Source organism: Archocentrus centrarchus, chromosome 15, assembly GCF_007364275.1.
Source record: "Archocentrus centrarchus isolate MPI-CPG fArcCen1 chromosome 15, fArcCen1, whole genome shotgun sequence".
In the NCBI taxonomy this organism is placed as follows: Eukaryota; Metazoa; Chordata; class Actinopteri; order Cichliformes; family Cichlidae; genus Archocentrus; species Archocentrus centrarchus.
This window is the reverse complement of record NC_044360.1, coordinates 21,274,816-21,293,676: the sequence shown is the minus strand read 5'-3', so window position 1 is coordinate 21,293,676 and position 18,861 is coordinate 21,274,816. Positions and strand designations below refer to the sequence as shown.

The 18,861-nt window shown below is 40.1% G+C and overlaps 1 protein-coding gene across 1 annotated transcript in view; it reads right to left on the bottom strand.

Annotated features, from left to right (window-relative positions):
- The window catches only part of itga9 (integrin, alpha 9), a 47,440-nt gene that overhangs the window by 8,970 nt on the left and 19,609 nt on the right, over window positions 1–18,861 (bottom strand). The window contains exons 16-19 of the mRNA XM_030748799.1: window positions 5,364–5,516; window positions 4,244–4,320; window positions 3,672–3,819; window positions 9–95 (exon numbers count right to left, since the gene is read on the bottom strand). Coding sequence (XP_030604659.1) covers window positions 9–95; window positions 3,672–3,819; window positions 4,244–4,320; window positions 5,364–5,516 — 465 coding nt within the window. The remainder of the gene's footprint in view (window positions 1–8; window positions 96–3,671; window positions 3,820–4,243; window positions 4,321–5,363; window positions 5,517–18,861) is intronic.

Below are 18,861 nucleotides of genomic sequence, written 5' to 3'. Positions count from 1 at the left end.
TGCGCTACCTTAGTCTGTGCTCTCATGAAAGGAAATCCCACTCTGCATCGGAGGAAGTCCAATTCGACAAGTTCACAGGAAATACCCTTCTCTTCCTGCAAAAAGAAAGATAGAAAGAATAAGTGGATGTGATAAAGACAGACTGACTGGAGACAGAGTGGGTGACACACAGCGAGGAAGAACCAGCAGACAAGACGCAGTCTGTGAGACAGAACAACTGGATCTGATAAAGGACAAAAAGATCAGCAGCAACTTTAGATGGTAAAACAATGGTGACTGGTGGGCATACCTGCCAGTATCTGTGCTATAGTCAAAGATGATTATTAAAAAATATAAACAAACTGACTCATGTGTCTTACTGAAGCTCTAGATTAGGTTAAACAAAGAATGCTCAAAGCAGAGATGGCACACACATCTTAGCGGGTGGGTAATTGGACAACCCCCAGGCTGCGTGTTTGGAAGCTTGTCTAAACAACATAGAGCTTCACCGGCTGCGCTGTATAAACACTCGGGCCTTGACCCTTATGAGGAGTAAGAATTCCTTTAGCGAGAGTTCACTGCGAGGCTGTCAGCTGAGCTCATGTGCTGGGAGAATGAAAGAGGGCAGAGATACTTCACAATTATAAATCTAAAAAAAGAGACAGCCTAATGCTCCTGGAAAAGAGGCTTTGGGTAAGTCACACAAAGCATCTGCATGCACGGGCTGTTGTCCAGTTTAAATCTATGTTTATTACATGTTTCCAAATATGATAAAGGAAAGAGGTGCGAGGGTTTTCTGTGCTGACACATTTAAGTGTAGACATCCATCCACGGTATCATCCCATTACCCCTTATTCAGCAGTTCTTACTCACAGCTCAGGGTGCGGTCGTGCCTTCCAGCTTCATTAAATCAGCTTAAATAAGCAGGACCGCATTTTATGGCGACCCCGGTAAACTGGGGACAAGGACCCCGGCACAACTGCCAATGATGGAATTTCCTCTATTTCCTGTATTCCTCCGTGCTGCTGTGCAAACACCGCCTGTCCCGTGGGGCTGGGCAGGATTGAGAAAGTCAGCCTGTTTACCCATCACCCACCTGGCAGCCCTTGAAAGAGAGCAGACCACTCGGACATATTTTCAGTTCTCTACTCTTTCTCTGTCAGCAACACACACACATGCTGGAGTTCTCGCAAATGGCAGGGCCATTAAACATCACCGGGACTGTTTACCCTGCTTTAGTGTCAGCTCAAGCATCTACTGGAGCAGTTCATCAATGCGGACGACAATACACAGGAGGCCTGTCTCCTGCATGTTCTGCACGTCTCTTCATGTCTTCAACTACATTGGTATTTGGACAACTGGATTTATATTGGTTTACTTTTTCCAAGTCAGTGTCATCACCTACTTTTTGCTTTCTACTCAGGTATGAAGATGAAGAGCTACAGTACCTCTGGCTTTCACAGCATGTGTAAAGTGTTGCATCACAGCCAAGAAAATCAATGATTTATATACTCTTTGCTCTAAAATTCACACATTTCTCTGCTGGAACTTCTGGGATTTTTCACCACAAAACTGATTTGGTCCATCTGTTAAATAACCTGAAACCCACCGCGGCAGGAGCGTTCAGATTCTTTCCTTTATTGAAAGGCGTCTTAGCCCACAGAATGACAAACGTGTGTGTTCAAAATAAATGAACAAACTGAACTTGAAGTATTAAAGGTGAAAGTACTCACTACGCAAAGTGATTTATATTAATCTAGCAGCAACTCTCAGTGAATTCACACATCATTACTGCTTACACGGGCCAATAATTTTGAGTATATTTCAATTAACCCATAATGTTTAAATTTTACTACCAAACTTAGCAACTGCAGTTTTTCATTTACACGTGTGGAGAGCTTTGATTATACTTTGGTTATACTGTGATGTACTGAATACATTTTCTGAACAAATACTCAGCATCTAGATATTTAAGCTGGTGAAACCATCTCTGTATGCACTGTTGTCTAGTTTAATCTATCAAATCACAATTTAAGATGTAGTTCTGCTCTGTGGGCAAAGTTTTAACCTGTAAAGTAAATAAAAAACGTAGTGGAGTGGTCCTAAAAACACAAAGACATCTGTCACAAGTCTATCTAAAACTGACTCCTTAAAATATTCATAAAAAAAAAGAAAGAAAAGAAAAGAAAACACAGAAGCTGGTTTTTGGGGTCCTGCCGGAGTGAGGGCAGTGCTCTCTGAAAGCAATTCAGCTCCACAGCTTTCTGACAGCTTGTGTTGCAAGAACAACAGAGATAACCCACTCCGCTCTTAAATATGAGGGAAGTACAAGTTCACGCTTTGCTCACCGGAGAAACAGCCTAAAAGGAGGGTTAGTAGCTGACCTTTACTTCGCCAAAAAGGGGCTCACATCATCACCTCAGACTTCTCCAGTAGTAATTAGAAGTGTCTCAAACAGCATACAGCAGTAAATCTTCAACCTGGACCTCTTTGTCACCTACTCATACTGTTCACTTCCTGCTCCCTTTGTGCAGCAGAGCGCTCTGACTTATTAAGTTCCTGAACAAAATGGGGCTCCAGGGCTGCTGGTAATCTGACACTTAAAGTCAGCCTTTTTCATTAGATTAACTTTGAAACCAAAACAGACTCACTGTTTTTCTAATATTTGCCTGCAGCGTCTATTCTGTTTAAATTCAATTTCACCTTTGTTGGGAAGGGGGGTTAAACCATGCCACAGGTATCCTTTACTGAGATGGCCTTATCCATTACACGGATGAAAAAAAACCCCTAGCTGAAGATAAACATGAGGTCCATAATGGGGGAGGGAAGAAACGCCTTTCTGACTGATGTCGCCAAAGCGCACCATCGGACGTGGCGTCCCTCTCAGCTATAAGCAGCCTTTTGACAACAAGTGAGCAAGCAGACGTGAGCACAGACAGAGGTGGACACTGTGAAACCTATACACAGAGAAAATCTCTAAGGTTCAGTGTGGGATGGCAGTGGGTAGATATTTCTTTAACAGTGACAGAATGCTAAAATCATTAGAGGTTGAACTATGCGAGGATCTGACCAGTATCCCCATCAAGGTCAGGAATAATCCTCTCTTTATATACACGTATAACCAATTAAATACATCCCTGTGAAAGGTTTCTTTTGACATGGATAATACTATTTGAATTGCATATAAGTCAAACTTGTGGAAATATGAAGGATGTGTGCTGTGCCTTGTTCCCATGCATACAGCTCATTTGCTGATGACATGGTGTGTCTGTCTTGAATGAGTCAGAGAAGCGTATGACAGCTCAGCCAGAGGAGCTGCCCTCTGACACGGGACAGCTGCTGCCGCTGCTTTCCCGCTTTCTATGCTTTCATCTTCACTTCTACCTCCACAGCTCAGGCGGAGTTTTAAGTTCCTCGGTCGTCACGCAAGTCTGTCTTCCCCACTGTTTAGACTGTGTTCCTGACATATAATCATATAGTCTTTTTAAATAAACTGTCCTCGAGAAAATGTACATCTCAGTGGAACACTGAGGCTATCCATCTAATACGTATGTGTAAAATATGGTTTTGTAAATCGTTTCAGCTTCAGCTTTGCTTGTACATTACTAAAGTGAAGAAACAAACTGTCAGGTTTTGGATATAAACAGGTGAACCAGGGTAAATAAACAGCAGACACTCCAAGAGCCACAGACCTTCTGCCAGAAGTTGATGTAGAAAACTTCCCTGGAGAAGTTCAAGTAGATGTTTGTGTCGTAGGCGTCATCGCCGGCGTTAGAGATGGTCAGGTTCAGAGAGACGTTCTTCACTCCTCCGAGGGCCAAATGGGGTTTGCTATGCAATCTGGTGGGTGCATAAAATAAACAGTGTACTTCAGCAGTTAAAAATAATCACTGGAAGAGCAGCGAGCAAAGATTTAGATTAAGTAGTCTACGTTTTACTTAGAAATTTTTAGTATACAAAGAGAAGTGCACCTGAAGGAGAATAGCTGCTTGTTTTTTGGAGAACAACAAAGAATAGACAGAGAAAAAGTACTTGGTATCGTGACAGACACAAACTGTTACAAAATGTGCAGAGAGCAGAAGATAGATAATGAAAAGAAAGGGAACTCCCTAACTATGGAAAAAAAAACCCCTATGGATATTCTCCAAGCATGCGTCATGGTTCCACTACCCACACCCACATGGCCTATGATGTCAGCTTGCTTCCTCAGTACCAGAAGAAAAGAATAAGAATGAATCTGAGCTGCGAAGTTAAATGTTTTTACCCAGAAAGCAACAGCTTCCCGTGAAGCCTCAGGTCAGCAGCACAGTCGTCTGACAGGCAGTTCTTCTCGAACCAAGTCTGAAGAGGAAACAGTACAGTACACAGTTAGATGACCTCGTGCCCTCAACACATTGACGCCACACTCAGACTAGGGGGCAGTGTTGTTTTGCTGTGTGTGAGCTATCCAGGAGATTTGCATCCAGAAATCCATCTTTCCCTTAATTAGTCAGAGGATGGGCTTTGGTTAAAATTGTGAAGGGAAATTTAAGTCAAGCGTTAAAGTCCGATGTAAAGTTGATGAGTTTCGGATAAATGGATTCTGTAGATGCTGAAAGATGCAACTGCCTCGGTTTTTTCGAGAAGTGCAGACAGCGGGGAAACACATGTGGTCCAGGTTAGAGGTGCTTGCAAAGAAAATAAATGAATCAGTCTTTTTTGGATTCCACTCAAGAAAAACTCACACAGTCAACAATAAGCTGGTAACCAACACCAAATCATTACAACCCCACATTCGAGCCATTTCCTCCATTCCTACTGCGGTCTACAGGAAGACACGTCTTTCTTTTTATATCAGGTACGAGGGGGGAAATGAAATATAAGTCAGGAAATGAAATATAAACTGAGAGGATAGGATCTCATTTATTTACTAGAAGAGCAAGGCACACTTAAAATGGAGAGACAAAACATCTTATGAAGGTGATTTTACTGTATTTATGCAATTTGTGAAAAAAAGAATGAAAATTAGAGTGAAACTGGATTTGGTTTGAATATATTTATGATACTGTGACACAAAATAGTATTTTAAGAATAACAAATCTTCTGATTCCTACTTAATGATGGGATCGCCTTTCTTTTTCTCAAAGAAGAAACTGATTCAGTTGAAAAATAACTGTCCACTGCAGTGATTTAAAAGTCAAATATTTATAAAATACACAGTCAGTATGTTCATGATTCTCAAAAGGCAGGCTACTTTATATCCAACGTCTGATAATACTTCTCCATAAAACGTCCGTATCAAACTTTATGAAGTGTTGCGGATGCTGCTGTGAAAAACATGATTCACTTTAAAGCACGACTCCACACTTCACAGTGTAGTAGTGAAAAAAATCACCTCTCTGTACCTCATTCCTCACTGCAATCTTGCTCCCTTTCCTCCACCGTAGCACTGGAGTGAGCGCGGGCAGGTCTCGCTCCCGGTGTCCCGTCAGCATGTGGGTCCCCAGGCTGTAAGCCACCTCGAATGTGATGGCTGTGAACACGTCCTTTACGTCTTTCTGGAGAGAGCGAAAACAAAGCTGTTGCAGAGAATCTGTCCAACCACAGACACAAATCCACTGAAACTACATGTAACCTCAACTGTCATGCAACCGTCTGAATGATTGCAGTAATTTAACATCTTTCTTTGATTAACGCCTGGCGCAAAGACTCGTTACGCTGCAGAATATCAGAAGATCACATAGTCTGAAAATGTCATATCACAGTGATCCCTGTGCCAGAAATTCACAGGGCTGAACGCAGATGTGAGTACACTGATAAAAACAAGTTAGTGAATTCGTTTATAATCATCATTTAATGACTGGCTATCACTGAATATAATAAAAGCAGGGCCACCAGTTCAATTTCTAAGCAAAGCGCATCTTTAAAAAAAAAAAAAAAACCTGCTGGCACTGCCTCTGAGAGTTATATTGGCATTACTGGCGGCTCCATCTAAGACCATAAAACAAGTGTTTTATTTGGCATCGGGTTTGGAAACAACACAGACAAAATGAAAACAGAGCTAAATGTGATCAAATCCTGCATCTTCATTAGATGACAGCACTCAAAGACAAACATGGGAGAAGCTGATACCGATGTTGGTTTTTCATCTCTTTTGTCTACTCAGCTCTTTGAAGGCAGCTTGCTGGGTCTGGCTCTGGTCTCGCTATCTAAAAGCCGCAGCAGAAAAACAGACACACGAGCTCCAACTGCAACCTGTGCGCCAGTCCCTGACTGATGTCAACTAACATGGAGCCAAGCCCACAGTGTCAACACAGAGGGCTTCCTGGTGTCTTCCGGTGGCCACTCGTTCTTTTGCACTTTCTCTCTTTGTTCGCTATCTGAGGACTTTCTAGTGTCCACCCACCCATCCTCTTTCCTCAGGCAGGCACAGGGCCAGTCTGGGCTTTAAGCACATGAGACCTCATCAGGGCCAAACCCACCCAAATGATCAGCAGTGAGAGAGTTATAGCAGGAAAGAGCAAACTTTAGCGCAGCACACGATAAAAACAGAAGATTTAAGGCTCATTTGGGAAATGGTGCTCCACACAGATAAAGACAGATAATATCAGAGTGCTTTTAATTGATTTCTGCCTTTGTTTGTTTGGTTCTTCTGCTAAAAATAAAATCTAATGGATTTTCTGGATTAAAAAAAAAAAAAAAGTTTTCATTTATAACAATAAGTTAATCAGGGAGCAAGATGGCATCTTTAAAATGTTTATTAATTCCTCTTAAGGACTTAATGTTGTTCTGGTGTTATTTCACCTCAGCCAGGAGGTCACATAATGTGACACAATTAGTCGGTGCAGGACAAAAGTGGCATATGAAGCCCTGGCAAAGCCTTCAGCGTTAGCAGCAATTAAAGCCGAATGCATGAAATGACTCCTTTCCGCTGGCCTCTGAGTGAACTGACCCCCTGGGAGATAACTGCTCGGGTCTCCAGTCCCAAATTCCCACCGCTTATCTCGCATTTTCACAAGCCACGAGGGAACTGGAGGACATAGTGGCTACAAATAACAGTGGATTTTTTTTTTTTTTTTGCCCAATCTCCTGCTTAAAATTGACCTTTACAGTATGTACATGTAAAGATTAATCAACAATCATTCCAATATATGAGTGTGGTTTTATCAATTTTAACAGAACCTCAATTACACAGATGTGGGATCACTTTCTCCTTGAAATGCAGTACCAAAAACTGCTAATTAACTCGTGAACTCCCAAGACCAACAGAGCACTCACATTAGAAGAGTCTGTTTGGTAACAACTGAGCTTTTATTATCCTTAGATCAATGCTGCCAATTGCCCCACCCAAATCCACACCCCTGGACGGGTCATTTACTCCCACCTGATCCTGTTTTTAATTCCTGTATTTATGGAACAGAGGAGCTCCTGAGGTCCAGCTGAGAAAGACACCAGCTAGTGTTTACTGCCTGCTACCTATATTATTATGGAAAGCAAAGCAACAACTGCTCCTTGCATGCCGGTTAAGTTCAGAGGGAGACTTGTGACTGGCCATTCTCCCACTCAACAGGCTTGCACTGTGGTAAGCCTCATTCAAACACAGAAGCTGCAGGGTGCGCCCCGGGGTCTCAGATCAGATAGGGGGGATGAAATGGATGGAATTTCTGATATTTGAAGGCAAGTAATTAGAGTTAAACATATAGCTCTGAATGAGCCCTAACACCAGTTGCTCGGAAATAGGTCTGCCATTGTGCTCATCAACGGCTATCGCCCAGAGGCACCTAAATACGCAGCTGTGTACACGAAGAATTACGACAAATCCTCCCCTTTGGATTGCTGATTATATTTAACAGTTTTTGTCTGATTAAAAGCATTTTTTATAGTTTATGTGATTTTCATTCAGCAGATCATCTCTATCTGTTTCCCGGCCCATTTTGATACTTCCACTGAGACTTTTTTTTTCTTAAATTTCTTACACATGGCTTTAAACCATGCAAAAGATTTTTTTTGGAATCCATCCCTGGAGAGGGAAGAACTGCCAACAGAAAGGGTAAATGTTCTGCATGATCACAGAACGATAGGCTGAAACTTTTCATCATCTCCTGGGTAAAATTACTCATTAAGGGTTCCAGTCGATACTGTGGAGATGCCAGAAAACTCAGCGGGAAGCAGATGTTTTCCAGCAGTACCCACCTTGAGTCTAAATTTGTGGCTATAGGATAAAAAATCAGTGTGTTACAGCACTTTGGTACTTTTACTACACACTCGATATAACTGCTTTGTCGTTTATTATTCATATATATTGAATTCACAGGACACAGATCAGATTGCTATTCTGCATGTTTTGAAAGAAAACAAGTTTAGCCGAGCACTCCCTCACTCTGGAACAAAACTTCTGCCAAAATGCTATTTCTGTGCTTAGGTTCACACTCACGACCCATTTATTTGGCACAACAGAGCATAACTCACACCTTACCGACCACTTTTTCCCCTTGACATCCATTTCTGCTCCCCGAACGGATATTTACCACACACCCATAACTTACGCACAAAGTACAAGGCTTACATGATTTTAGGAACCTGGCTACTGTGTGAATTCATCTTAGCTGAACATATCAGATTTAAGCTCTAGCACTCGGGTTGTAACATAGTGTGGCGAGCGCTGACTTTCACATGTTAATCTGATCAACAAGATGGCAGTGCACCAGGCTGCCCCATTCATGCTCACGGAGCAGCTCCACCATGGTGGGTGCGGGGAGGATGACGTCAGACTGCAAAAGGCTCTGATCTGCACTTTAAACGCCTCATGCTTGGCTGAAATGAAGAGCTCCATTCTTAGCCAAACCATTCCCTCAAAAGCATATAGCTTAAGCCTAGTCATGGGAAGTCTTTATTAAGTTGTGAGGGAAATGTGAACACAGCACTCCTTTTATGGACAATAGATGTTTGGATGGCTTACAGGTTGAGGCCATTTTATTTGAGGGCTAAATGCCAGGGAATCTTATTTTAAATGGAAAACCCTTTTTTTTTTCTTCCTTAAGTGATGAATGGATCCAGCCTGTTAAAGGTTAGGAGTAAGTGTGCACACTGAGACACTCGGAGACAACTTGAAATTGAAAGTATTTATAGTAATGTCTGCAGCATATGGCAGGCATGCACTTACACAGCTTATCTCAGCTTGACCTTTAAAAAAAAGTCTAGAAATGAGACAATTACAGAAAGTTTTAGTGACTGCAGGTCAAAGTACAGCAGCTGCTCGGCTCAGAATAGGTTAGCAGATGTTGAAAGGCCTGGAATGACAAACTGAGTAGGAGTAGGGAAGAGCGTTGTCCAGTTGTTTTGGATAGAAACGTTTTTTTGGAGGAGTCAAGTAGGTGCAGCTTCACTCTGTCAGTGAAAATGATCCTGATGTGTCATGGCAGAAAGATTAGAGTCCAGGCCTCCATTACCATCTTAATTCCTTAAAAAGGCAGACGTGCAGCCTTTACTCTTAAACCGGAAAAGATCAAAATCACACTTCTCTTGCCGTACACAAATTTGACAGTCTCACTTGATTTATATGCAATGAACCTCACTCTCATCCACGAAAACCGCCCTTTACATCCTGTTAAAATCCCCCGAACTCTTCATACTGTCATTGCCAGTGGCAGGATATTCTTTAGAAATCTAAATAACTTCCTCCAAGGACACTGTCAAGGACTGTGCAGTGGGAATAACAGCAGACCTGTGAGTTTTCTCACTGTTAAGCTTTTATTGTGGTTTTTCCCTAATTTTGTTACTTTAACTGTACACGAGAAGATCATTGATCTCTCATTGTCTCATCATACAGGAGATTTTGTATGCTTTTGGCAATATTCTGAGAATGAATTGATTATTTGGGATGGCCAAAGAAACTGTAAACTCTAATATACCTTGAAAAGTGGATACTGTGAAAATGTTAGTACATCTAGTATCAAAATCAAACATGCACTCATCTATTAACTATTTTGTGTGTCTTTCTGAGCTTTTCGACTAATGAAAAAAAAATATCAGTATGAACTACGAGGACGAACCAAAAACAAACAAACTTCAGTAAATAAAACTGAAAGAAACACCAAAAACACAGAAATGTTCTCATTCTTTATCAAAGATGAACTGGTTACAGTTTGGTGAAAGGTCACTGTGACATGAAACACCTTTATGGACAGAACTCAGGAATTTATGCACTGAAATATCTCACAGGATGAAACAAATTGACACCACGACATGAACATGTTCTGCAAAAACACTTTTCTGTCCATTATTCAACAAAACATCAAAGTAAGGGGCAGAGTGTGATCATGTCACCTTTTAGATAGTAAACCTGCTAGTAAATAGTTGCTTATTTATGCAGCAGTTGCAGGGCAGTATTATCATACAATGAATTTCAGTTTGAGCCCACTTGATTGAATTCAGACCAATATTCACTCAGGCTTAGCTCTGTTTTCAGCTCTTCAATAATTCCTGTGGTAAAAACCTGTAAACTTAGCTGTTTAATGATCTTCTGTCTGCTGGAACTGGTGGCGTACGGGTGGGTTTTCGAGCTTTTAAGCTGAAAAAAGCTGCCTGCTCTGGCCAAAGAAAATGACAGCAGTGAGAATAGACTAAAGCATTAAGATCATTGTCCCAACTGTGAAACAATGAGCTGGAACTAAACAGCTCTATAAAGCTGAGAGGAACTGCAGATTCAGATGATAATTCTTTTGTTGGGTAATCACTACACGTGTTCTATTAATGCATCCAATTATGAAAAAGTGTCGACTGAAATAACAATACGAATCCGTGAAACTAAGCATGTTCCTTGTGGCTTGTCTGGTTTAAAAAAGTTAAAATTCAACAGAATTACAGCTGTTGGGCTGTAATACCGTCAGTCTGTCCAAAACCAAATGATTCAGACTAATCTAAAACTGCTAGACTACCAGTCATTCAAAATGTATGCAGTAGGCCTTTGAAAACAGTTCCCATTCAAAATGAGCCATGTTTACTCCAACCAGTGGAAAATATTTTAGTCTGTCTGATGTTAGCAGTAGAGGCAGTGATTCTCAGATGCGAGTCCAGCTTCAGGCACCAACCTGATTTATCACACAGTTCTAGTCCACAAACTTGTCTTTTTGCGCCAAAAACCATCCAGACGCACATCAGACTGATGACAAAAGAGCAGCGCATTGCACTTCGTGTCTTGTCTAAAAAGCAAATGTGTAACAAGAGCAACTCCAGAGATAGTTCTGCTTTTTAAACTTGAGATGCATACAAATGTGTGGATTGTACAGCTATGGCAATTAGGAGTAAACCGTGCTTTCAGTAAACAGGAGTGGCCTACTGTGAACTTCTACACAAATAAACTTCTACTGGTCACTGTGCCACTTGGGCACAGTGGAAAAAAGGTGCTGTTTTGTGAAAGGAGTGCAGTTTCCCATCAGAATTTTATGGTACTGTTAAAGTCCGAAAGTCATGAAGTGTTCTAACTCGTTTCCTCATTCCTTACATTTCACGCTCTCATGTCTTCACGTTTTGATTTATGTCCAGTTTGACAAATACATTTCAAATGCCTGACAAATTACCACTGAGATCAGATAATCTTTCGTTTCAACCCTGCTTTGACCCCTCAGAAACATGATGGAAAATAAATAATGACAATAGCTGATGAGCTGTGCTGCTGTACAATTTAACACACACAACACTGACTCCCGAGTACAAATTGAGGGCTGCTGTTTCTGTGAAAACATAAATCAGCCAAATCCTAACCTTTAGCAAGACTGAGTGATGCTAGATGCTGTGGTGCACTGTAATATCTCCCATGAGCAAACACGTATTTCCTCCTGGCTAAAACAGATAAATAGTGGCAGGAAACGTATACCATCTGTACTGTCATGCATGAAACCACATCACGAATAACATCAAAACATACTTGCGATGCTTTCAAGACAGCATGCAGACGAGCAACATCCTGTTGCATAGAAAATGCTACTCGAAATTCTTCTCTAAGTAAAATTTCCTCTAAAACACTCACATCCTTGCTTCAGACTTCCAGTAATTTAACTCCCTCCTCAATAAAAATCCCACGGGTAAGGAGCTATGGATCTCACCTACAAGAATTCAAGGATTTATTGCTTTTTAAAGCAACGCTCACCGAAATACAAATTACAGAAAACTTTTATGCTCTCGTACGCATCATGAAGAAGGCATTCAGCATTTGACCCTCAGACAGTTAAAGCCACAGCTGGGACTTATAAAGGAGGAAAGAAAGGTGCCCCGCTTCCCCAGTGGAAATTCACAGATGGAATTGGTTTACTGCTCAAACATACCGAGTTCATCAGTGTGTTATTTTTACTACATTCTATCAACAACAACTTGATTTAATGCCAGGGCTAACTATAGCTGTATTAGAGTAATATCTGGATTTGAAATCTAGCCAGCCACCTATAAATACACAGATGTTGCTCCCTCATATGTGAATTCCTCTTCACTCGGCTCCCACATTGTGACACACTCAACACATTATTTGTTCCTGTTCTATTTACTACATCTCATTTAAACACTTTGCAACATTCTTGAAATGTCCCTAAAGCTGTAAAGTGGAGCAGTGGAAATCCAGCAGCAGAAGAAGTGAAAACAAATGGCATTACGTGTACATGGTGTATAAGAACTGCCGTCACCGTCATGTTCATTTACCTTTAATCCCTTGGCTGATGTCTATTGTAACCTGAGTGACAAGTGCAGAGTCACCACAAGGGCAAATCCTAAGAAGCAAAACAAACCTAACCGAAAAAAGAAAGAAATCCCAAAGAGATCCTTTTAAGGAAACTCAGCCGGGAGTCAAACAGAACCACTGTGGCTTTAGCCACCTTATGACTCTGTACTGGAAACAATATTAGTAATTCTAGTCACAATATAGAAAAAGAGAGCAAGGAAAATAACAGTTTATCTCTATCCAACCAAGATAATAAAAGAAAAATATTTTTTCAAAATGTGGCCACTTGTATTGATATCTGGAGGCAGATATCAAGAGAGTGGGAAGCATTAGGAGACAAATGGAATGACTGGAGCAGGACTGAGAATCTTGAGTGGATCTTGTTAGCTGGTGATGGTGGGACAGCGTTAACCATATTAACCATATTTAACACACCTATCGAAGCAAATATAACAGGGAAATAGTGCACTTACATAGACTGAGCGTACCTCATGAATACTATAACTAAAAGCGCTGAAATTCTATTGCTGAAACAGAGTATGCAATTTCTGGAGAAATTGTGGTGGGATTGTTGGCCTGTAGCTTACTGCTGAAAAGTCATTTCCATCCACCTGTGTCAGTTAAGCAGCAGTTAAAGTTACCATAGTAATGGCATTGGGTCAAAATTTCTCTTAAATGGGCTTGGCACTCCTCTTGCAAAATGGCTTATGAAATCCAAAATGTAATTTGTATCGACATGATTTAAAAATATAAATGTTCCCAGAAGTTACTCTACAGATCTGTTGCATTTTTGTGTTCTTTGTGTTAAAAATGTGGTCACAGGAGCAATATAAAAAGTAGGTTGTTTCTTTTTTTCCCCCAAAATCCTTGATCAAATTATTATAGGCATCTTTGGAGCAGTTAGCAGTTAGTTTGGCACTCCTCTCACTTAAATGACTGCGTATCAAAAAATCTACATCTGTTCATTTTTGAAGAATGCTTCACTTAAAAGAAGACAAATTTTCCTGGAATTTGTTGGTAAAATATTCAATTCTATTCAATTTTATTTATATAGCGCCAAATCACATAAGTCGCCTCAAGGCGCTTTGAATTGCGGGTAAAGACCCTACAATACAATACAATACAATAATGACCAAATACAAAATAATGACCATAGAGTGAAACTTGTGGGCTCACTTGTAGGTTGAAAAGAAAAATTTCAGATACATTTTTCTGCTTCTCCTACTCTAGCTCTTAACATTCTGCTCATTAAAACTAATGAGGTTTATTTTTTTTTTGCTCATTGAATAATCATTGAATAATTCAAAAATGGTACAACATATGCCAGAACTGTATAAAAGCACGTGTTGCACAACCAAGTTAGTTGTTTTCGGGGCTTAAATGGTGTTTCCACAACAAACAGTGTGGGACTAGTTAGGTGCAAAATGTTTTTTCCATACATATAGTGAGACTGTTTGCTTTGCAGCAACCCAACCAGAAAGAACAACAAGCCTCTGAAGACTTCCTGCACTGTAAGCCCAAACGGTTAAGTCTGATAAAATGTTAGGATTCACTTCACTCAAAAATATTAAACAAAAGTCATTTCAGCTTCATTTTTTTTTTTTTTTTGCATCAGTACAACTACTTTAACTCCAAATCAGTTTGTGTGCAACATCACGGTGAACGTGAGAGATGTTCGCCTTGCTCGCTCTGCTCGCCTTGGATTAGATATGCAGATATGCTATGAACTATGAATGCTGGTGCAATGAACATTTAATAACATTTGCTGTTACAAAGAAAGCTTTCGGTGTAGGTGTGAAATGCAAGCAAATTGCCGACTCCTCCAAGCATCACTTTAGCAGTTGTTGCATTACTGCTGAAACGTGGCATAATAAACAGTGAGCAACATAGAAATGAACTGAATTTAGTTGTAAATTGCCACAATGCTGGATACAGTTTTTAGAAACATAATCAGACAAATATGCAGTCCAAATATTGGATCTGTGTATCCCCCAGTATTACTGTTTAACTAAGTTTGAATGTGTTATTGTTGAACGATCGTGCTTTTACTGCATGTCTGAAACAGTAACACTTTGCCATACTCTTTACACTATGTTTATAAGGTTATCATGGATCACTGCAGATCAAATCAACGCTTGATCCAAGTGTTACGACGGATTGGTATGATATCTGGAATTTTAATTTATTTTTTCTTAAATAACCAGTCAGACTTTCACATCTGTTATTTCATCCAACAGTTATTCAACTGATATTAAAAAAAAAAAAAATCTGTTTTTTTCTATTTCTAGTGTTGCTGTTAGGTGTTAAATTTGCTTGTCTTTGTTTCCAAAGGGTCCATAAAGTGTTTCTGCTTTATGGACAGGATTAGGGCTGGACAATATCCAGATTTTCCCATTCTTCCACAGATGCAGACGTGTTTGTGGTAGTGGATTTAATAGAGCACTATGTTCAGTTTTTATGTGATCTGTCAAGGGTTTCAAATGTAAAGACTGCCATGAAATATACAACCTGCATTTAATTGTGTGTTACGTGTTGTAGATTATATTTGCTTATATATACTACTATAAAATGTGTCTTTAATATATTAAATTAAGTTAATAACATTTAAAAAATGCCTAGTAAGTGTGCAACTTCATAAAGAAATTACATAACTTATAGATTTTAATTAATGTAACGACAGTTTCAGGATATTTATTTGAGTTACATTAACATGCAGGGTTTTACAGTGTCCCTCTGAGAGACCAACATCCTTCTTGATCCTGATTAATCTCCTCTGTGCATAAACAGGAAACTCGTTATCTGTATTTTTACGCAATTAATTAAGGAAAGAGCTCAGCTGTTAAAAGGCTGAGGATTCATTTAGTTAATTTGTGCATCATGTTATGACAGCTTAAAAGATACCACACTGTAATAATGGGTATTTATTGGAAAAGGCTATTTCAGTCTCAGGAGAAAACATTCCTGTGATGGATGAGATACCAGCAGGGTGGAGCGGCTCAAAAAGTGCTGTTTTTAAATTGGAGTTCGGCGCGTTTGTGCTTGTGTTTGAGTTGTGCTTGTGTTTGAGTCTATCCCATCCTGATGATAGAGGAGGTCTCCAGATGCTTCCTGCAGCTGATTTCAAAACCGTGTTCAAATCTGGGGCACTTTTAATGTTATTGTTGGAACCATTGTTTTCTGACAAACCTGTGATAAGACTGCAGCACACAAACACAAATGTATCAAATCCACCTGATGATGGTACATTACAGTCTCTGCCACACATAAACAAACATCTTGAGTATATATTTGTTCCATTTCCTTTGTGGCAGATGCCGTCTGTTTACACAGGAAGCAGAATCTGTAGTTGTCGCTGCCAGATATACATGTACAGTCTTAACAAATAGCGGGAAATAGTAATGGCAAACCTGCTAGGTTGTTTAAAAAAAAAAAAAAAACGTCATTAAGACGTATCATGGCATCACTGGCTGCTCTTACGAATCACATACTCTATGTTTCCTCTGCGGTGAAGTCGGAAACATGGCAGGAGAAACTCTTTCATTGTGGTCAGACTTGGCCACCCATTATGTAGCCTTGCTGTGGCATCATGTGGCAGTAGCCCGGCCAAAAGACTGCAGAAACATTTTGCCCGACATGCTTAGCTGCCAGAATCAACAAATCATCAAATCTACCCAACCTCTGGCCGCCTTGATATGAGTAACAACGATAGATTTACTATGGCAACAGCACAGAGTAAGTGTAACAAGCAGCCATCCCAAAAATAATACCTTGCTTGCAGCTCGCATGCACACATATGAAAGAAAATTAACAAGAACTTTGACTTGTTTTATGGCAACAAAAGTCTGTTGGCTGTGCTCTCACAAAAAACAGTCCTGCAGAAGAACTGTCTAATGTTCATACTGGCACAGCCATGTAGGGAAATCCTGAGGAAAACATTTCCCTGAGCTAAAATTAACCTGAGCCGCTCTTCTATAGTATTCACTAAATGCTATTAACATTCAGCTGAAATTATTTATGATAGCGTCTATGACAATTTCCCCTTGATTTATTGTCACTGCACACAGCTCTAGTACTTTTTTTTTTTTAATTTTCATTATATACTTTATAAATAGGCACTTGACTTGCTGCCAAGTGTAACGGAACAGCTGGATTTGATTACCCTCCTGATATATACTTCCATTATATCAGCTCTCTTGGCCTGAGGTAAATGAAACAAGGAGACCAGCGTCTAGGGAAATGCACATTTCTGTTAAACTTTAAAGGGGCAAACAAAGCAGGCAGTGTGGCTGCAGCTCTGAGCTTCCACGTGCCAAACAGTGCTTTGGCTCTGGGACTTTGTCCTTCTGGAGACTCTTTGAGACGCAGCAACAGGAACTCCTGCTTTGCTTTTCTCTGCTGGGTTTGTCTGTGAAGAGCAGACTAGGGTCAAACAGTAAGTTCAGACGACTTCACATTTGTTTTGACTTACTTTGAGGTAGCTGATTTTATTGGAGCACGCAAGTTAAATACAATTACATAAGATGTCAGTCACAAAGGTGTAGTTTACTGTTACTGGGATGCAGACTCACGTCTAGTAAGCCACACTTCATTGTGTGCCTGAAACTAGAGACCAGCTAGCTAAATATGGCAGCAAACAAAAAATAGTATCAGTAATGAACCTCTACTACATCATCTGCTTTTCAGTCATTGACTCATCATCCAAGCCAGATATTCTTATTCGCTGTTGTCTTACAGGCTGTTTGGTAAAATGACAGACCTTTGGAGTTTAGCCAAATGAGATATGAATGATTTATAATACGACACTAACAAGCAGGTAAATGGACTTTTAATTCAATTCTGTGACTTCAGTGACCACCATTAGTCCATCTATTTGCCCTTAAACAGTCACACTACTCAATGCGACTGGATGGTCAAGATTATCATTCAGTCATTTGCGACCGGAAAGGACCGTGGAGCATTTAGCTTTGACGGATAGATGCTTATGTTGTAGATATCCCAATAATAGAAGCAGTCATCAGAATGAAGTTTGTTGGACCTTTAAATATTGAAGTGGTGCAGAGCAAATGTTACTAAGGGAGGACATGAGATGTAGGACATGGTGTATATAGGCCAGAGGAGAGGGAGCCTGGCAGGATACTTTACAAGCTAAATTAAACAGACAACTGTTACAGGCAGGGCTTTAGTTGCCTATTTTAGCTCCTCCTTGGAGCCTGTGATGCACCTCCAGTGCTACACAAAACTCATGACCACAAATGGAACTGGCTTTTGGCATGATTTCAAGGCTCACGTGTGCTGCCTCAACGATAATGGGACTGCTGGAGTAAAAGCATGCATGATGATGGACATACTGCCTAAAATGCAAACAGTGAAGAAGTGTGCAGCATATAACACAGGAATATTTAAATTGCATTCATTAAAACAACCAATCAATCAAAGCCACTTTATACGGCCAAATACTATTTGACACAGTGAATGAACCACAACGTGATGCAGATATTAAACCTTTTGCATTTTAAATCTACAGGCACTGATGACCTACACTCAACATTAAACATGTGTATATAGCATACATGATTTCAGTACTTTCTTGTATGACAATATGAACTGGTTAATACACCAAATTGTTTCACATGGATGTACATGTCCTGACATTTCTTACAGATATTTATGGTTTATAAGTGACACAGGTGCTAAAATGACATTGGTGATAAAAACAATAATGACAACTAGACAAGTATTGTTTCTTTGTTTTTTATTTATTTATTTTTTAAGTTATGCATGATTAAAGTAAAGTGGCTGCTTTGAGTGATGATGGTGCCAACACAGGCAGGAATCTCAGAGCATTTTTGAAGCATTTACCTGATGATACAGTCTTGAGCCACCCCTCATTTCTTTATATTTTGCTTTCAAGGAGCCAGACTTTCTTGCATTTTTAAAGTGGTCTTGCACAAGTTTCCCAGGTTTTCTGGGGGTCTTTCAAAGTTTTTCTTTGACCATTGGCTGCTTTTTCACTCATTTCCAGCCCAGTCCTTGCACCTGAATATTTTCAGAGGAATGTTTTTTTTAAGCCACTTAACGCTACCCAGCATAAAAAAGTGAGCTAACTCAAGGGATGAACCACTGTTGTGTCTAAAAAATAACAGAACTTAGTAAAGAACCAGTGTTAAATTATATCTTTAGACACTTTGTGGAAA